Raw genomic sequence first — 21,461 nt, forward strand, 5'->3', positions numbered from 1 at the left:
AATAGAAGAAGGGAGGAGGAAGGATCTCGAGCACACACAGATACATCACCTTTTATCTTTTATTTAAGGGTTTTCTGGGTTTTATTTTATTTACTTGTAAATAGTTCTTCACCTTGGTTAAATGAAATGTCGGACTTCTACTGAACGGGTCGTTTGTGACGGTGAAAGCAGAGAAGTGAGATGCGCGTGCAGGTGTAGCAGAAATGCTAAAACTGCTTTGTTTTGGTAACTCGATAAATCCCACAGTTACTAATCATCTTTAAAAAAAAAAAAAAGTCAGTGTGTTCCTTTTGTATTTCTCCAGACATGTCTTCAGAGTTTACTATTGACATCCAGCTAACAGAGCTGGGCTTCTCTAGCTGGGATTTTCAGGTTTTAAAACAGAAAGACACGCACCAGACTTCAGACCTGGAATATGCTTCATCATCATCTTCATCATCTTCATCCTTAACAGCACCACCACCAGCAACGGCGTGTCCAATGCCAGTGGAAATCCTTGTGGATGAGGAACCGGCTGAGGAACCTGATGAGGAACCGGATGAAGAGCCAGATGAGGCTCATCCTGCTCCTGGTGTCTCTTCCCAGTCTGTTCCTCATATCCCCAAACATGATGCCAGTTTAGTTCATGTCGATTCCACAGAAACCAGAACAGGCGAAAGCAGCAAAACTGTTTGTGAAAAAAGAGAGAAACGAAGAAAGCGTTCGTGGTACGACGAAAACACAGACGAGCAAGTTAAGGAGGATAAAAAGAAAAAAACGCACACACACCAAAGGAAAAATGAGAAAAGAGGAGCTCAGAGGATGCTTGAGAGTGTTTCTGATGTTTCCGGAGAAGAAGAAGTAGAAGAAGAAGAAAATGAAGAGGAGGAGGAGGAGGATGACGAAGATGATGCTGACGAAGAAGACGATGACGAGAACAACTTGACGGATGAGGAGGAATGCGATGATGATTTGTCTTCAGGTACGTGGGTGTGTTATAATAGACAGCGTTTGAACGTACAGTGTAGATGATCTGTACATAGACACACAATATATTACATTGTGAAATACTTTTAAACTCATTAGCTGCGTTTACTGACAGCCCTAATTTGAACTAACAGGGAATTCGGCAACCGAATTTGATCATAAGGTCAAATCTGTGAATAATTTAATATGTAAGATATAAAACATTAAAAAAAAGGTATTTTAAAAAATGGCAGAAATGTGTCCTGTTTAAGTAGGACTGAGTAAATGTATTAACTTGATATTAATAATAATGATTAGAATAATAATAATACTAGCAGGTCCATGACAGTAGCTGAAATGTGGCTTTGTTTAGATGCTTGTTGAGGTTGAATGCTCTGGTACACTGCGTCAGACCAATCTGTGATCACACATCGCGTTGTTTACATTACCTACGTTACCTACAGAAGGTCTACAGACCCCCAATAAAACTGCAGGGTTTTTGTGACGCAAACAAAACGAAAACCAAGATAATTCTCGTTAGACCTTTTTCTACCTTTTATGCTTTACAGTAACCAACAGCATTCAAGTGAAAACCAATTAGAAATATTTTAGTAATTGCCCGGTCATATTCACACTCATGCCCAGAAGTAACGATTATCTGGTTGACATCAATGATTGAAGTAATTCTGATTAATCCCAAATAAAGTTTCTGTAGGATTCTTTTTATTGTCCTGGTTACATCCAGATTTCTATAAGCCAAACGTTTTTGGAAAGAGCTTACAGCTTATGAAGAGGATCCCTTTCTGCAGACGTATCAGTCAGGACAGGGGTGCAAAGAATTTCCTAAGCATTACTTGTATAGAGAGGAACAATGTGAAGGCCATCAAAAACATGAGAGAGAAAATGGAGCATCACAGTGACATTAACAAGAACAAGATTGATCTCGTAAAAAAAAAAAAAAGATCTATAACAAAACTAAAGGAGGTGCAGGAATGTGTGTCTGGTCTAAGTAGCGGTCTCTCCCTGCATGTCACGACAATCTCTAATATTCTTCATTTCTGGGCCGTGGAATATGGTGGAAAGATCATTTTAAATTTATTCATTTAGCAACCGCTTTTATACCACTTACAAATGTCTCTCTGCTTGCATTTCCACATGGAAATGATAGATGAGATGATGAGACCAAGGTAGAACGTTGTAGGGCGTTGTTTATCACACAAACAACACCAAACCCACACTGTTCAGGATTAAGGGATCAGTGTTGTGGTGTGGCCCAGTCAGAGCTCAGATCTAAACCCTACCTAAACAACCTGGGGAATGACTGTAGGACATCCCTAACTGTTCCACAGGTCTGTAATACTTTAGCCAGGAAGAATGGAATAACATTTCCAAGTTGGTAGATTCTGACCCAAAAATTCTGATGGCTGTATTAATGTGCTTAATATATTGTATTAGTAAATGTGTGCGCAGACGTATACAGCCATTTTATGGCCTGCATTTGTAACGTGGGGTGATTTTTAAATGTACGTATTATTATTATTATTATTATTATTATTATTATTATTATTATTATTCTCAATATTTATATGACTGACATGCAAATCCACTGTTACTAAAAAAGTTAAAAAATAAATAAACAAACAAAAATAAATAAATAAATAAAGCAAACTCCCTCCTGTACCAAATCTATTAAAATACATAAAGAAACAGAAGTGATTAAAAAATGCTTAGGCTAAGCTGTTTTTACGCTGGCTTTACCATTTTTTTGGATTGGACCAGCTGTCTGCAATGTACAGCCTGAGCTAAACAACTCAAACGATACACACGTCACATAGTCTCTTATTTGGGTAATATTACTGTCTGATTGTTTACTAATGTTGTTACGCAGCACATTGTACGAAACCGAAACATAAAAACGCTCGCTGTTATTTCTCCGCAGATGCAAATAGTTCAGAAGAGCATCTCTGCCAAGTGTGCAGTCTCACATTTCCCACATCTTTCCTCCTACACGAGCATATGCACGTGCATAACGGTGTGCGTCTCTACCGCTGTGCTGAATGTGGCAAGCAGTTCTGCCATTTAGTCAACTATCGTAAGCACCTGCGCTCGCACGCGCAAGCGTCCGTTATCCAGTGTGTCATTTGCACAGCCCAGTTTGCGACACAGGACGACCTGCAGCAGCATCTGGACACAAACCATTTTGAAGAAAAGTTCTATCAGTGTGATCTCTGCAAGCGCATTTTCACCAGCATGGCAGAGTGCAAGAGGCACGTGCACACACACCAGCAGCGCGCGAAACGTTTCCCGTGCCCAAAGTGCGAACACAGCTTCCGCCATCACAGCTCCATGCTGTACCATCTCAAGCGACACAATAAAGGTGTATTCCTCTGTACCGACTGCGGCCTGGCCTTCTCGACAAAAGGCGTCCTCCTGCGCCACAGCTTTCATCACCTGGGCCTTTTGCCCTACACGTGCATACGATGCAAGCGGCACTTCCGTTTGGCATCTCTGTACTTGAAGCACGAGTGCAAACCGGAGCACTTGCAATGCGTCGCATGTCTCGTCACCTTTCAGAGTCAAGAGGACTTCCTGAAGCACAAGAAGGACACAGGTTGCTGGGGTCATCAAACGGCTCTCAGCACCAAGACAAATCAAGACATCCGCTGTATGGAGTGCGGGCAAGTCTTCGACAGTTCAGAGGAACTAAAGAAGCACGCCGGGACACATCAGAGGGTCATGAGGTGCTCAGAGTGCGGGATGGGTTTCCGCTCCTCCATCATGCTCATGTCGCACATGGGCGGCCATGTGGCTCAGCGGCCATGTCTCTGTAAAGAGTGCGGCCTGGGCTTCTGTCATCAACAGGCTTATGACAGTCACCTTAAAACCTGTGGCCTTGTGAATGCAGCAGAGGTAATTACATTTCTACAATATTAATGTGTGTGTATATATATTGCACATTTTATTTTATTGGAATGTTTAAATAATTGATTTTACATTAGTATAATCTTGATCTATCATATTTATCGTCATTATTTTATTTAGCGTATTTCAGCAGTTTCATTTCTAAATCTAATTGAAATGTGTCTGTTACATTTGTATAATTTAAAGTAAAGCGGTATATTTCTTAATCTACTGCTCATGTGGCAGAAACACAATATCAAGAGTCTTCCTGGTGCGCTAATCTGGGAGACGAGACAAATCAACTGGACTGCTTTCTGTTAGCTCCAAACATTTCAGCAGAAGCAGACAAGAAGCCGCTCGGATGACGAGCGAAACGATTCGGACTCAATTCCCAGTTAACATGCAAACATCTTTACAGATAGATTATTTCCTTTACAGAACAGTTCCTGCTGCCCACAACACTAATAATCCTTCACAATGTTATTTCCTTCCCTCCTGTTTTTTTGTAAAAACTCTGCAGATTGATAGACATCGACGGCTCTCCTGTTTATTTTCCTGAGTAAGCAGGATTTAGGGAGTAGGCGTGATTCACCTGGGACCTAATGCCAGCCTCATCTGCATGGTTAATATGCATATTGCTAAATAAACAATCATCGGAAATGGTCTAGTATCCACTACTCATTAGTGTAAAGGTTGTCTTGTAAGGCAACCTCAGGTTATAAGATTTCATTTGAAATGCAGATGATCCAAATGTTCATCCATATTAGATTTACTTTTTGTAGATAGTAAATTAACAAGAAATGATAATCTGCCATGTTTTAGAGTTAATGAGGTGTCCAGTGTTCAGGTCAGATTGTTATGGTCCATCTTGTCTGAACGATGAGCTGATAAAGTTGACGTGTGTCACATTTACATGTTACATGTCGACTCTGCACACGATTGTAGTCATTCTGATCAAATGAGTAGTTATACTCACTGGCACTGCGAATAAAAAATTATTGATGAGTCAGTAATGACTCATCTACTACGTACTCTAAAGATCAGCAGAAAAGTTGCTTTCTTTCCGGAAGAGACAAGATCGATTCCCACACCTGCAGCGGCTTGCTAGGAGAATCTTGTGCATTCCTGCAACAAGCCGTGCGAGCGAACGCGCCTTTAGAGCAGCAGGCCGTGATTTAGAGACACGACGGAATCCCGACACAGTCGATGCTATTCTGTTTCCGCCAAATAAGACAAGGCCATTAACATAGTTGCCGTTTAGGCTAAATTGAAACCGTTTTTGTCGTAGGGCTGTAAATATATGGTGTGTTCTGTAGCCTATAAGCAACAAGTTATTGGGAAAAATAACTCGCCTGTTCGGGAAGTTCAGAATCAGGTTTATTACAGGTATTGCAGGGTTTACATGTACAGGAAGTTGTCTTGGTGTGTTGGTGCATAGTAATAATAGAGAAGAAGCATAAATATAGGAAACGAAGGTTCTAAACGTTGATAGAAAGTCTGAAAGGGAGTAAAACCTGTGTTTATGCTATTAATAAAATCTAGCTTAATCTGGCCAAAGAAGAACCTTTTGATTTCATTAATTAATCAATTAACTAACATTTAAATGCAGCATCCGTCCAGTGTATTATGTCTGGTGCAGATCACTCTAACTTTACTGAATGTGCTGTTAAAGAACCATCCATTGACCACATCATCATGCTGAAAACTAAGAATTAGTATGACTGTAATGTGACGATCGGGTGAGGAGATCTTATTTAGACAAAATTACGGTTACTTTAAATTTATTTGAAGCAGTGGATTCGGGTGACGTTTGAGCTCATCTATATTACACTGATACGTTGATTAAAGTTGTGAAAGATTTTTTTGTGTTCTGCTTTTGTACTATAAATATCTTTGATGAGGAAGGCCTTCAAGAGTACTTTCCCCATCAAAAGTACACTGGTTTTGTCAGCAGTATCAAAAATTAGCTTTTGATTAGTTACAACCACCAAGAAACAGCAGCCTGACAACCAGACCCCATGTTTAATATGTATAAAAAGATCAAAAAAAAGAAAAATGCCAAACAGCCGTCAACCAACCGCTTTCATACCCAATAGCTGTATAAATGTTACAGATAGAAGCAACGTGCTGGTTTCACTTCATGAAAATAATATGAGGAGCTATCAATATATGAGCAGATATGGAAGCATGCATAAGAGTGTCTGCCAAATGCTGTAAATGTAACACAAATTTTATTTCTGATCCCAGATGTCATGTGTAATCATTGACAAAATGCACTCTACAACTAAACACACCTTTATAACACTGTGTTTACAGATTGCCGTAAAGAAACAGAAGCCAAATTCAACGAAGAAGGATGTTGTCACCAGTGCAAAAAGCAAAGAAGTTCAAATTCTGCCGAAGCATGCGCCATCACATCCACCCACGGTAGTAAGCAGCCAAACAAATCCTGCTGACAGTCTGACCACAGTCAGTGTGAATAAAAAGCCTCTTTCTTCTTTACCCCTGTTTATGCTTTTGCCCGTTCCCTCCACATCCGCATCCAACAGCATCCCCAATCCTGCAAAGCTTACATCAGATGTCTCAAAGAAATGTGTTTCAGCTCCACCGGTCATTCATATTCCATTACAATCTAATAACAGCTCTGTACATAAAGAGTCTGTGAAAACAGCAGTGGTGAAAGACCTGACTAGCCTTAAGCCTGCTTCAAACATTCTGATATCCATGAAGAACACAAAAACAGGATGGACGCTATTACAGGGTCCAAGCGCATCTGGACCAGTCACTAAAATATACGTAGTGAGAGAGGAAAGTAAACAAGCGACTGCCGCCGACTCCGTCTCCATGCAGAAAAAGAGAGTTTTGTCAAACTTGGAGATCCTACAAATCTTAAACATCCTGAAGAAAACTGGTGATCAGAAAAAAGAAACTCTATCAAGCTCAGAGAGCGCCGGGATGGCGGCAGATGACGGAACGCAGAAAAGGTCGAGTCTGGAAACCAGGAACACTTCACTTGAACAGAGCAGCGATTGCGAATTAACAACAAAAACAGGGAGAGAGATTCTCGGTGCCGTAAACACCGAGCCTCAGTGTCCTGACTTTGATTCTTCAGCAGATATGTGTGAGAGTTTACCCCTAAAAAGGCAGCCTGAAGAGGATCAAATCCCAAAAGCGTCGACCGAGTTATCATCAGAAAACTGTGTACAAAATACAGACAATAACTCTGACGAGGAAAACTCGGACCTGGACATCGCAGCCATGGAGTTAGGTGACGAATCAGATGTCGTACAGTGTGAAACTTGTGGGAAGCTGATTTTAGAAAAAGACTTGGTCCAACACACCATGAAGCATTCAGTCTCCAATGTTCTCACCACATCCTAAGCCCTGGATTTTGTAAACATTATTAAATGGTACGAGTTCATTTTACTGTAACATTTTTTATAAACGTAGATGACACTGAAAAGCTTTCAGAATCTTCCTTCCTTCCATTCTGCCTTCCTTTTAATTTAAAACACAGGAAACCTTTCTATTAAATCCACTATTTCTGGAGAAAACAATAATAGGCTGTGTGTATTCATATTCAAATGAATCAAACACTGAATATTATAGAACTGTTTACTGACTATGCAGGTGATTTGCACAAATAAAACTATTTTCCTTAATGTTGCTGGGTACGAAGATCAGGACATTGTATTCAATAAGTCATCTATCTTCCATTAAATAGATAATTATCTGCAGATTCAAACCAAAATGAACTGATTTTCTGTTTAATTTTCTTTTAACCTTTTGGGGGGTTTTTTTCAGTATATCAACACAAGCAAGGGTGGAGTTTATGATTAGAGGTTTATGGTTTCAGTTATGATTTGGATCTTCTGTTTGGGAGCAGAAATAAAAATGCAGTCAAATATTCTAGTTTTGCCCTCTTTTTTTTTCTGTAGTGGTGTGTGTGTGTGTGTATATAATATATATAAACACACACAGTACTGTGCAAAAGTTTTAGGCAGGTGTGAAAAAATGCTGTAAACAAAGAATGCTTTCAGAAATATAAATAATGAGTGTTTATTTCTGTCAATTTACAAAATTTGCAAAGTGAACAAACAAAAGAAATATCTAAATCAAATCAATATTTGGTGTCACTACCTTTTGCCTTCAAACCAGCATGAAGTGATGGCACGACCCCCACAGAGCCCTGATCTCAACATCATCGAGTGTGTCTGGGATTACATGAAGAGACAGAAGGATGTGAGAAAGCCTACATCCTTGACTTGAGTTCCTTGATTTGATTTGATTTAGATTTCTCTTTTGTTCATTTATGAAAATAAATGTTTAACACTTCCATTGAACACATTCTTTGTTTACAGCATTTTTTCACACCTGCCTAAAACTTTTGCACAGTACTGTGTGTATATATATACATATATATATATATATATATATATATATATATATATATATATATATATATATATATATGGCCAAATTCATGTGGAGACATAAAATTCTTACCCATGTGTGTCCTTACGATAAACTCTTCACACAGAGTTGTATAGAGTGTCTTTTGCGTTACGATTTCTCTTCACTGTAACACCTTTGGGATGAACTGGAACACTGACTTCACCCCAACATCAGTGTCTGATCTCACTAAAGCTCATGTAGAATCACAAATCACCACAGTCATTCTCCACCTCCAAGAGTGGAGGTTATTATAGCAACAAAGGGGGACTATCTTGAGTTGGTATTTGGACGTATGTCTGTTTATACGAGACTCAGAGTTTTCCAGACAACAGAAATCTTTTCACCCTGTTTTCCTGAGATCCCCAGCTTGACGATTCTACAGCTAACAATGGCTGGGAGCCTAGAGAGCCAAACTGACTGCTCTGTTTGGCTGTTCTCAAACTTTTGGCCATTTCCAAATGTATGAAATCTTATTATGAACCAGTAAGTTGCTACTATGTTGTCCAGGTTCGTGACAAACCAGTGCATAACACAAGCTGTGAGTGTGATGATGTCTGTCAATGTTTTTCAAATCGAGTTTCACTCAATCCGTCAACGAGGCATTTCCGACCACAGCGTTGCGGCTCACTGGATGTTTTGATTTTCTTTCTGTTCATCGTAAACTCTAAAGACATTCACAGCTGTTTGTGAAACTTCCAGGAGTTTCTGAAATACTTGACTCAGCTTATCTGTCAGCAGCAACCATGCCATGGGAATGTCACAGAGATAACGTACTGATGTTTAATGTGAACGTTTACCAGAGCTCTTGATCTGTATCAGCTTGTTCATATGCCTTGTGCTGCTGCTGCGTGATTGGCTGCTTGGATAATTCATTGATAAAAGATAAGTCTCTAATAAATTGGATAGTGTGCGTCTAGCAGAAAAGACAATTTTGAGACAAGTGGCCGTATATTGTAGATATGGTTATGTACTGTTGTAAATGTCAGACCTCATGTGAGGCTTTGAGCAATAGAAGTAATAAGTAATATTGACTACGGTCCAAGTTAGAAGAGCCCTGCAGCTATTGACCTTTCTTTGGTGTTGGCGAATAAACATCCTAGTAGGAGACCAACCACCATTCTATCATCGATCTGATGTGTAGCTCAACCCTGAGGAACCTACCTAGGTTACTGTATGTGCTCAAAAGTCCAGCCTGTGTAGTACCTTTAAATACTTCCAGCCTGGATCATTGACTCGGAAACTAAATAGGTCTTGTGCAAGAACTGAATGGATGGTCATGAGCTTGGGTTCTTAGAAGTTGTACTCTAAACACTAAAGAGTCCTGTGGAGCCTGCAACATTGCTCATGGGGCAGCGACTTGATCAGAGCAGTGATTTCTGATGACAATATCACAGGGGTTAGGCTTCCCTCAAATCCTGGTTCTGCTTCCAAACGTCTCTGTCTGAGTGGGATAAACTCTTGGGGGCTAATGTTTCAGAACAACTTTCAGTTTGTACTCAATGTACTTTCTACTTCAGAAGAAAGACTAGTTTCTGTCTAGTTTTGTGAGATCAGATCTAAAAAAGGAGAACAGATGGTCTACTGGACACACAAAAGAGAGGTGAGCGGTTATTTTTTATTTTTGGCGTAACTGCTCGATAAGAATATTCATTAAATCTATGTCGTTGTAAAAAAGTTAGTATGTTTAGTGAGCACACTTCTCAACGTCTAAACTGTTTTTCTATGGTTTATTCTGAAATATGTAGTGATGGAAAAATCCCTACTCATTCATAACCATATATTCTGCATGCATGCTCTGCAAAACTTGCTCGCGGCGGTCGAATGGAACATCTGAATAGTTCAGAACATTTAAATTACAATGGAAAAGAACTATGACAGACTTTCTGCTGAAACCTTTAGCAAGGAAAATGGTTTTAAGCTGTGACATTAATAACCAATGTGAATAAACACTAATAACTTACTATGTGAAAGTACAAACTAGACTTTTCGAATTATTTTTTATATTATTAGCATAGTGATGATAAAAAAAAGTTAAAAAAAAAAACAAAAGTTTCTAGTGTTAAAAGATATTTTAGATCTTCTTCTTGTTTTTATTTAACATCCTTTGATAATCGGCTCCATGTTTTACTACAAATGAAGGTGTTTTGTGATTTTATTATAATTTTATTTATATATATATGTATATATATATATGATCACAGTTTAAGGATGTAACAAAATATGTATATTGAGTTTACAAGACAGAGATTGTGGATCTGCCCTGATTTACTTTGTACTTGCATACTTTGTACTTGCATATTGAAAATACTCTTTTAATCTAAAAAAAAATATTTTATTTAATAGATTATTCTAGATATTTTCAGTAGATTATTAACTTAACCACTTTACCGAATATATCGACACGTCTATATTGACAGCAAATGTACATCACTATATAACCTTTTGTTTAACGTTGTATGTGCTTTTGGATGTGATTTAATATACAACGGTAAAAATCCTTCGTTAATTCGTCTTAATTTCTCATAAGGCAAGAAAAGAGAATAGAAAAAGTCAGAGAACTGAAAACAGGGAGTGAGAGATAAAGTAAGGTAAAGCAGCAGGAATAATGTACTGAAATGAATCATATCATTTTATTTCATTTACTTTCATTTACTTTAAAGAAACTAGACAAATTTGCATGAACCGCTCACCATCATGTGCCTGTGATTATTTTATTTAATCAAATTGTTTCATAATAACTGACTGCACAATAATAACTGCATCTGAAATTAGGGGAATTTCCTTTGAACTTAAGATGATCAGTAATGAAAATGTTTCGCAGGGTTGTTCCATATATTAACACCCTCCTCCAACAGTATCTTGCAGAACTGCTGCTTCTCATCGTGCTGACTGATCTTTAAACAAAGAGTTCCTCTTTTCGGTAAGCGTTATTTATTTTGTCACTGGCAGCCGCGCGATAGGTTAGGGTTATACAGTATTAGCCAAATATAGCTTTCTTATCAGAGAAATGTTAAATGTCTTAACAGAACATATCATGGGAGCAAACGTCATTTTGTCTGGGGTTTTAAGGAATTGTAGATACACGGGTATGAAGGATCGAGTGATAAGACGAGCTGGTTTAGTACAAATAGCAGCAAATTATCTGATTTTTATTGACTAGCACATGAATGACTAATATTTTGAATGAAATTGAATCTAACATGAACCAAGATTGGGTCAAACACACACCAGTGTCTTTAGGTGATTTGAAATGTCCTAGATCATGAGAATTCAAATCTGGATCCCAGAAATGACATCAGATCAAAACATCACAAAGATATTGTGGTAATGTTGTTAGTTTAAAGATGTTTGACTCATATAAGACATATAAGCGTTAGGCTGTTGTGTTTCAAAGTTTTATAAGCTGTTGTTTGCTTTGCAGGTGAAAAAAAAACCCAGTACAGGAAATGACACATCAAGCCTTTCTTTTGTATCTATTCCTTTCTTTCTTAGGTAAGTGCATTGCTTTTCTTCACACCTCAGCCTGTACTTGTGCTCGCATATGAAATGAGACCACCAGAGATGTGTTTGTGTGGTCTACTGATTTCCTGCGCCATCACGTTCTCTTTCCACTTTATGAGCCGAGTTACTTGTTCCACATAACGCACAGAGAGGTTATTAATGTCACATTGTGGTTGTTTAAAACCATGTATATTTGTGTGCATTAATAGATATTTGTCTCGAGTCATACAGTACAAACAATGCTGTAGTAAAAACAAACTTATTTCTTTTGTCATCCAGGGTTTCCTGTTAAATGTCACTAACTTTTCATCTTAAAAGCAGTTCACTAACCTATTTTACTGTGTTTGCAGTGTGTGTGTGCATGTGTGTGTGTGTGTGTGTAACCCTGGATACTTAAAGCCTTGACAATATGAATACATATAAACATGTGTAGCTCTATATGTGTGTGGGGGAAATGTTGATTCCTGAGCCTCAGAAATCTATCCTGTACTAAGAATCGAACCCTGACACTGATCTCTAAAAAAGTAATCCCAGTATTGATTAATAAGTAACTAATCACTAATAACTAATCCTAGGACTGAATCTCAAGAATTGACTGTATTGACTATTAAGAAACCTTTTTCTTTCTTTATCTGTTTACATCTGAACCTCATAATTTGTTTGTGTCTCCCAACCACAATCTTTCCATCCTTTCTGTCTTAAGCCATGATCAGTGCGGAAGAAACAGGTAAGCATTAGCTTGTAACTAAAGTTACTAAACGTCCAACAACAGCATCGATGGCAAAGTGTTCATTTTGAACACTTTATTTTATTAGATAAGGTGATGTTTTAATACTTTTTTTTTCCCTAGAAAGGGGTTCATGCTACCGGATAGCTACTGGAGCGCTCGCTGGTGTGGTGATTGGTGACATCACACTTACAATACTGATTGTCTCTGCTACATATTACTGTGCTAGTAAGCGCAGAATCAAAAAGGAAAAGGGTAAATCCTCACATGCTGCTTCTCATTTTGTTCTGTATTCCCAGTTCTGTATGTTGTCTATTTCTAGTGACGTTAACATGTATACACATGCTTACACAGCTGATAAAGTCTACATGAATGTCAGAGCCAACTGCAAGAACTAAAAGGAATTGAAGAGGATGAAGAACTGAAATCAACTCTGCCATAAAACAGCTTGTGTGTTCACACTCTTTTACTTTTTACACCGTAAGATATTTATTTGGGCTGTATGAATCTGTTTAGCAAAATGTTCTACAATTATAGTATCTAGATGCCTTTGTGTTATTTATATGTATTAAATGTTACCCAATGCTTTGAGTGATTCTCAGTCCCAATTATTAGTTAAAAGGAATTTTTATCTTAATTTTATTCAATTCTATTGGTCTGTGTTAAGCTAAATGTTTAATGCACACCTCATGTTTAATAAAGAAAGAAAAGAGATTTCAGCGGAATCTCTTAGGCAACTAAAATTTTTTTTTTTTTAAAAATTCTCACTTATTCTTCAATCTTATTTATCTAATTTGTTTTCAGTTTGTTTATTAACAACAATAGTTTGCATCATACAAAACTATACAAAACTCTTCAATAACCGTCATGAACCTTATGAATCTTGATCTGTTTACGAACGTTTATTTAACTACGGAACCACCACGGCTTTGTAAATGCTCTTTTCCCAGAGCTTAATTGTCCTCTCTCAGTGGTGCTAGATGTGATAAAGCAGTGATAAAGCATAAAGATCATGGCCTTTCTTAAAGGTTGCTGAAGAAAGTGTTTTTTAGAACCTGGCAATCAAAAAGTCCAACTAGCTGTGGCCCAAACACCTGGTCTATCTTAATTCTCTCTCATTTTATCTGTCAGTAAAACCTTTAAGAAATCAGACTTCATGTATAGGTGGTCAAGTTTCACTCTTGACACCTTGAACTTCTGGACACTCCTGGAAGCTTGTAGGTCTGAAATATGGTGGTGTCGGAGAGACTATCAGATTCTTTTTATTCAATGTACAGTCTTTTGCAGTCAACTTGCACCCTTTCTACTCCACAAGTTTTTGTACATAAGTATACAAAGTTTGCCTGTCTATTTTCCTGGTGTAAAGATGCCACCTGATAATTATGTACACCTCATACAGGGTGTTAATCACTTAAAACAACACAGTTTAAATAACTTAAAGCTTCTGTACATTTGCATCATGTGAATCATTTTACGCTCATGAATAAATGTATTTCAATCACATTTTGTTTGTTGGACTGTTTTTTTTATCCGTAGTACGGTGTGATAAGCCAATGTCATCTTTTACCAAAAAATTCACTGTATCTGTTTAAAGTATGTAACATTACAACAACAATGCAAGAATTACATTTTGTAAAATGTAAATTGAGGGGGCACGGTGGCTTAGTGGTTAGCACGTTCGCCTCCCACCTCCAGGGTCGGGGTTTGATTCCTGCCTCTGCCTTGTGTGTGTAGTTTGCATTTTCTCCCCGAGCCTCGGGGGTTTCCTCTGGGTACTCCCGTTTCCTCCCCCGGTCCAAAGATGTGCATGGTAGGTTGATTGGCATCTCTGGAAAATTGTCTGTAGAGTGTGAATGAGTGTGTGTGTGACCTGCGATGGGTTGGCACTCCGTCCAGAGTGTATCCTGCCTTGATGCCCGATGACACCTGAGATAGGCACAGGCTCCCCGTGACCCGAGGTAGTTTGGATAAGTGGTAGAAGATGATTGAATGAAAAATGTAAATTACTGTTTAAAACAGGTTGGGGATTAACTGCTTATAGCTATATTTTATTTCGTTACTCATCTTAAAGCACACAATCAACATGTACATACAGAAGCAAATTATATTGTGCAGGTTGAACTGATCTTGTACATTATTTCCCTGATAAAACAAAATAAAGCTAATCTGATTATAACACTGTGAGACTTCTCACTAATCTCTCATCCTATCAGTACTTGCTTAATTTTGTGATTTTTTTTGGTTCTTAGTAAAATGTGTTCATGCCTCTGTGCATCCGGTGACCGTCTAAAGCTAAGAGGTCACTTTATCTTTCATCCTGATAACTAACCACAGAACAACACTTGTTTTAACAAATCCTGTGTATTTAGCAAAGTCGGCAGTGTAATTCAGATTAGACGAGATATCAGCTTAACAAAGCAGTATAAATTATGTGCACTATCTTTGTATGCTTTAGTATTATAATTTGACTTCACTGGTACTCAGGATTAAACCTGTTCCAGCGTGACATTGATCCTTGTGCACAAAGCAAACTTCCCAAAGACATGGTTTGTCAAGGATGGAGTGGAAGTTGCTACAGCTATTTTATTTATAGCTGCGAGGATGTGAGCATTATAATCATAGAAACGACATTCCCCACAGACGTCAGTGTTCAGTGATATTATTAGAAATAATTTCTCATTAGTTTCTGTTTTACAAGAAAGTATGTATATGATTTTAAAGGGTGACCTTAAAAAAAGCGCTGGAGATGGAAAGGACATATTGTTTGTTTTCTATGTACCTGAGATGTAATTGTGTTAAAGAGACAGAATACTGACTTGAATTACAGGGGCCTTGGCCACTATTGGGCCCTTATCAATCATATATATTAAGTGCTTTAAAAATGATTATGCTGTTTGAAAAGAATGTATGAATGGAATGCTATAGAATCTGAAATAAAGTTGGGAAAGTTTTCATTGTTGTTGTCCTTTAGCTGCTCCCTGTTTGGGCTCGCAACAGCAAACCACGTCCACGTTTAAGTCTTCGCAGGTTTTACGCTGGATGTTGGTCCTGACACCATCCTTCCATTTTATCCAACTTAGGACCGTCACTGAGAGTTAAATCGTCAGTGGCTGGGTCGGTTCCCTGCCCGGGAAACGAACCCGGGCCACGGTGGTGAGAACATGTTGGGAATAATATTGGAGTTTGGGTCTGAATTTGTAACCAATGCCATGCCCTGTTTTACTGGGGCTAGTTACATGGATTAAAAAACATGGATAAGCATAAGCTACACCATGTGTCTCACTGAAGAAAAAAAAAAACACTTACAAAGAAAGAGAAGCCAGAGAATGTTCAGAAATGAGTTGTGATAAAATATGCCAAAGGGTCAACATGATCACAGCTGCATGCGGTGGCAGAATATGTGAGAAGATGATTTGGTGGAAAGTTGAAGTGTGAGGTAGGAAGTAAGAAAGCAGCCAGTAAAGACTGTGGATCACTGACGCTACTCAAATAGATAAAATGTAAATAGATGTGTCATTTTGGTGGATTGTCAGCCCTCAGGTTAAAAAAGGAGGGCCTGCCCAGGTTCACAGGATTTATCTCTATGTTCACTTAAGGTCATTTGTAAGCATCAAATATTCCTGTGATGAAATTCTCATCTAAATAAAAAAGTATAGAATTATCAAGTTTTACTACTGACGGTGGAAAACCCCACAGATCAAAAAAGCGTGTGTATGCGTGTGTGCGTGTGTGCGTGTGTGTGTGTGTGTGTGTGTGTGTGTGTGTTAGTTACAGAGAATTGATTAATATCATATCTCCAAAGATTTGTTGTGTTTGTGTAACTGGGACTGTGTTACATTTCAAAAAGTTTCATATCTATTTTATATCTTGTGGCTCTTCTTCCATACAAATTGTGTCTAATTTAAAGTGAAAACCTCCTTTTTTTAAAACCTCCTCTGTAATTTCCTCTTTCACTGTGGTTTTATTTACTGACTACACCGAACTAAATTTTAATTTTCATGAAAAAAACCACATAACCAGTTTCACTCAAACAGAATACCTGATGTAGTGTTGATGTTTCTGCAACATGAACAGTAATATAATCATGTTTGGAAGCGCATCCTCTGTTAGCGAAGGCTGTGAGAATGCCTGATATGTCAGGATGTGCATGTTTTTACTGATAAACCACACCACCTATCAGTATAGACATAGCTGACATATGAAAGTGTAGAGCCACAACTCTTAAACTAAACCACAGGCTGAAAGAAAAAAGATCTGGCCTGGTCTGAGTACGGAAATGAGGTGACTACAAACACGGAACACTTTTTCTACAACACCTTAATGCCAAGTCACATCTGAAAAGCTTATAAATAGGTTCGAAATATTCATTCTTCATTCATTTTGAGGGAAGATGCCATTGATTTCACCTTGGACAAAGGCTTTAATTGAAATCTTGACAATTTATACAGTCAAACACTGGCAAAAATGTTCTCATTCTTACTCACGATGAATTCTTTTAGTTAGTGTTTGAGTTTATAGCCTGTACTTTTTTTCTCTTCTGATTAGCACTGCATTGTAATGAAAGGCTAAAGAGGAATGTGTTAGTGTCCATGTTAAAAAAAACAAAAAAAAACAACAACTCATGACTCCTCCTAGTATCACGATGACAAGTCTTCACTCAGTCCCTCACCACACTGTCCTTCTTTAGGTTTCAGTTAACTACAAGAACCTTGTGGGCTTCTGTACACAAAAGTCCGGTTTAAACAGAGGCTAAATATTTGTGTGTAGTCATCATGGGCTGGATTCTGCACTTCATGGCTCTTCTCAGTGGACTCATTGGTGAGTTTGTTTGTCATTTTTTTTATCTTTTAAAACAGGTTATTAATAGCTTCAGGGTTTTACCTTTAAGTGTTTGTAGGATGTCTAATAGTGTTGATTGATAATCAAACTCATGTGTGATGAAATATATAAACAGTTGGATATAAATAGCATGTGAAATTTTTTAATTAAAATCAAGTTTCTGATCTCTAATGTTTCTATTTTCTCAGGTTATGTGGCAGCAACTCAAGGTAAAAGTCGATAAATATTGAGCTTGCTGGAAACCTGCTAATGTAATTTATTTCTGATCGTAATTTTGTACAAAAATTGAGCTGTCTCTCTTTTTCTCTTCCAGACTGTGGCACATGCTATCAGCTAAACATGGAGATTGTTATTGGTATCATTGTTTGTGATATAATTCTCACAGTTCTTATTGTAATCTCAGTCTATTGTTTTGCATCATGGGAAAAAAAGAAGAACAGCTTGCATACACGGAAGAAATCCATTGAGACAGGTAAGTGTTTGTTTCTTGTGTTTGTCTAAGAGAAAAAGAATCAGATGTAAACTTAAACGAATTTGATGCTTCTTCTCGTTGCAAGAGAAAGGCAAATTTCGGCAGTCATCGAGCAGACCAAAGGAGGTGGAAATTACAGAGTCACCCTATCAGGTAAAATGTCTACACGCAAAGATTGAATAAAAATCAAGTCAGATAAATGACAATAATTACAGTAAGTAGAAGGAAACTGTAAACTTGTAATGAAATCCCATACACATTTATGTAAAACATATGTCTTTGTTTTGTTTGTTTTGGAACAGGAACTATATGGAGTACAGTCAGATATATACAGTGATCTTCACCAGTATCGGAAATAATTTCTACAGGTGAAAAGATCTCTCTCACCTACAGTAACAACGACATTTTATAAACTCACAAGACCATTACTGGTCTTTCAATTTGTCTGTAACTTTGACTTTCCATGACAGGAAAATGTTTTGTCTCTGTGTCCCTGAGACTATTGTGTAATTGGGCAAGAAAGCCTGGATATCCATCCTAAAGATGCCTTCTATAGGCTTTTCTTTTCTTTTTTTTTTTTTAATATTAATAATGCTTATGTTCATCTAATAATAACCTTTATGTGTTATAACACCAAATATGTATCGCATGTATAGACCTGTGTATCAATGTTTGTATAAATTATCTATGCAAAAGATGAAGAAAAACAAAGTGTGAATTTTTCTAAAAGAAACAGCGTGATAAATCATACACAGAGCTAAACTTGTACTTCCCTAACAAGAACAATTTTGTCACAGTACACAAAATTGCACATGCTTATGAGTCAAGGTTCTAAACTACTAAACGTCCGGCCACTTACACACACCGTACAAAGTATCTTTGCTATACTCAATGATTATGTACCTTTTTTGACTTGAATATTAAAGTGCTCGCCACCTGAAAAAGGAAAGAAAATTAACTGCGAAGGGAAATTAGAAAATTTAAACAAAAGTGACAGCGCAAAAAATATTAAGCCCAATTCCACTCTATTACATTTTCACTCGACTACAAACTGCTTTGGAAAGGACATTATTTACATTGACATTATTTCCTGTCTAGTGTCATTTAAATGAGGATGAGGTTCACTTCTGTGTCTGGTTCCTCTCAAGGTTTCTTCCTCATATCATCTCAGGGAGTTTTTCCTTGCCACCGTCACCTCAGGCCTGATCATTAGGGATAGATGTTTGGGATGAATAACAACTTAATTTTAAACTTTAACATTTTTATTCTGTTTCTATACTTCTGTAAATCTGTTTTGAGAGAACATCAGTTGTTGAAACAGCTTTACAAATGAAATGAATGATTAGTCTGAACTAAGCACACATTTTTAAGAAAAACATTGAGAAACTCAATCGAAAACTATATCACAATATGTCAAGTATTTGGAGTATCACTCAGCTGTGGTGATAAAAATATATCAGAATGTTGGGTTGCTTCTCTATTTTTCTCTTTCACTTTTAATGAATTGACATGAAGCAGAAATGAAACGTAGCGAGTAAGAGTCTGGCTACTATTCGACTGCTGGGTTGTTTTTTTACATTATACATTTACGTTTATATTTAGAATACGTTTATGTTTAGCAGATTTACTTATTCGGTGTGTGTTTGAGAGTTCAATTCAATTTGATTTATTTGTACAGCACGTTAGAGATGTGGTAGCCTAGTGTTTAAGGTGTTGGGCTGCCAATCAGAAGGTTGTGAGTTCGATTCCTACGTCCACCTAGCTGCCACTGCTGGGCCCCTGAGCAAGGCCCTTAACCCTCAATTGCTCAGTTGTATAAAATGAGATAAAAAAAAAGTCACTCTGGATAAGGGTGTCTGTTAAATGTTGTAAATGTAATGTAAATTTAATAGTAAACATGGTCTCAAAGCAGCTTTAGCACAGAAACATTAAGTTACTATTTATCCCTAATGACAAGCCTGAGGTGACGGTGACAAAGAAAAGTCCCATAGATGATATGAGAAAGAAACCTTGAGATGAAATAGACCCAGAAAGGAGCCTCAGCCTCATTTGGGTGACACTGGACAGGAAGTAATGTAAATGTAAACTAGATTTGTAAAGTTCGTCGTGACAAACTTTGATGTTGGCTTTGACGATGGAAGTATTCCCAAAGGCTGGTGCTTTTTGGAGGCGAGTGGACATAAGGGACAGTGTTACTTTTGGAAGCAAGTTGACAGAAAGCTCGGTAGTGGAGACGAGCATGTGACGTCATCCAAATACTCTTGAGGAAGTTCCCCACATTGGGCTGAGTGTTTTGATATGTCACAAGTCCATGTTGTGCTAATTTTTAATTTTCACGTGACATCACGTGACGTCATCAGAATACATGTGAGGAAGTTCCCCTCATTGTTCTGAGTGTTTTGATATGTCACATGTCCATGTTGTAAAAAGTTTTTTGATTTTGCATATATTTTGGGCGGGGCTGCGGCACAACCGAAAGGCCAGTCGGTACACCAATATAAAACTTTGTTCAGAGTATCACCCTAAAGGAGCTGGCTGAGTTTGGTGTAGATAGTTCAAAAGCCTGCTGAGTTATAAACCTCCAAATGTACCTCCAAATAAACCTCCATTATAATGGGAGTCTATGGGGAAAAAGGCCATTTTGAGACCCGGTACCAGAAGTACTGGTACTCAGATCGCTTATAAAAGTAATAGCAACAAACTTCAGACCAGCATCTACAACATATCCGAATTTGGTGCATGTGACTCGAAAGCCCTAGGAGGAGTTACTCTTGATAAATTTTTGTCTAAGCTTAAATGGGAAAACAGAATGTTGGCTTCTACAAAGCCAACATAATAATGTCCTTTCTTTGAGAAGTGCTTTATATTCTCAATCAAAACATATCTTCATCCTCATGCTAAATAGCTCAGAGTTTAAAAACACCAAATTCATTGAATCATTCATTTTCAGTCACTACTCTATCCAGGGTTATGGTGGATCTGGAACGTATCAAAGGAATGTTGGGCACAAGGAGGAGAAACACTCGGAATGGGACACCAGTTCATTGCTGCATACAATGAACACATATTTTCACACACCAAGGTGCAGTTTAAAAGCAGTCAACCTACTAGAATGTTTCTGAGAGTTGGGAGGAAACCAGAGAACCCTGAGGAAACGAAGAACAGATGCTTCACACAAACAGTAACCTAAGCTTAGGAACTGTTTCATTATTTGTTTTATTTATGTAAGAAAACACATCGATTCTTTATAAATTGTTTTGTTATGTTTAGGATTTATTTAACAGTAGCTGTTTTTTGTTTGTTTAGTGAAGAGGTAGGTCTTCAGGCTTCAGTTGACGACAGGCTATGTCTAAAGCTATTCAGACAGCCAGGGACGTTCGTTTTACCCGCTGGGTACCAGGACAAAGCAGAGTGCTGAGGGATGATGGGTCAAACTGAGCAGTGTTACATGCTGTGTTAAGCCTCAATTGCTCAGCTGTATACATGAGACAAATGTAAGTCGCTCTGGATAAGCGTGTCTGCCAAATGCCATAAATGTAAATGTAAATCACTTGAGAGCAGTATTTTAAAATTGAATTATGATTCGAAAGCTACATTTTTAAACGTAACAAATTAATACAG

At 37.8% G+C, this 21,461-nt stretch overlaps 3 protein-coding genes across 5 annotated transcripts; all 3 read left to right on the forward strand.

The window, feature by feature from the left end:
• On the forward strand, positions 1 to 7,723 carry wu:fe05a04 (zinc finger and BTB domain-containing protein 17). Its single transcript, XM_060870879.1, has 3 exons — positions 1 to 961; positions 2,885 to 3,855; positions 6,163 to 7,723. The coding sequence occupies exons 1-3, from the start codon at positions 307 to 309 to the stop codon at positions 7,225 to 7,227; spliced, it is 2,691 nt and encodes an 896-aa protein (XP_060726862.1). The 5' UTR covers positions 1 to 306; the 3' UTR covers positions 7,228 to 7,723.
• Positions 7,724 to 11,160: 3,437 nt separating this feature from the next.
• On the forward strand, positions 11,161 to 14,032 carry hcst (hematopoietic cell signal transducer). The gene is made up of 5 exons (XM_060870883.1): positions 11,161 to 11,221; positions 11,723 to 11,793; positions 12,506 to 12,529; positions 12,653 to 12,784; positions 12,884 to 14,032. Exons 2-5 carry the CDS (start codon positions 11,748 to 11,750, stop codon positions 12,925 to 12,927), a joined length of 246 nt encoding a protein of 81 aa, XP_060726866.1. The 5' UTR covers positions 11,161 to 11,221; positions 11,723 to 11,747; the 3' UTR covers positions 12,928 to 14,032.
• A 3,007-nt stretch (positions 14,033 to 17,039) lies between these two features.
• Positions 17,040 to 21,013, forward strand: tyrobp (transmembrane immune signaling adaptor TYROBP). 3 transcript variants are annotated; one of them, XM_060870881.1, is made up of 6 exons: positions 17,040 to 17,347; positions 17,557 to 17,577; positions 17,682 to 17,840; positions 17,926 to 17,993; positions 18,143 to 18,208; positions 20,791 to 21,013. In XM_060870881.1, exons 1-5 carry the CDS (start codon positions 17,302 to 17,304, stop codon positions 18,197 to 18,199), a joined length of 351 nt encoding a protein of 116 aa, XP_060726864.1. In that variant the 5' UTR covers positions 17,040 to 17,301; the 3' UTR covers positions 18,200 to 18,208; positions 20,791 to 21,013. The 3 variants fall into 3 exon arrangements, with proteins under 3 accessions (XP_060726864.1, XP_060726865.1, XP_060726863.1); XM_060870882.1 differs by having other exon boundaries at positions 20,807 to 21,013; XM_060870880.1 differs by lacking the exon at positions 20,791 to 21,013 and having other exon boundaries at positions 18,143 to 18,531.
• The last annotated feature ends 448 nt before the right edge of the window (positions 21,014 to 21,461 follow it).

Source organism: Tachysurus vachellii, chromosome 5 (assembly GCF_030014155.1).
Source record: "Tachysurus vachellii isolate PV-2020 chromosome 5, HZAU_Pvac_v1, whole genome shotgun sequence".
In the NCBI taxonomy this organism is placed as follows: domain Eukaryota; kingdom Metazoa; phylum Chordata; class Actinopteri; order Siluriformes; family Bagridae; genus Tachysurus; species Tachysurus vachellii.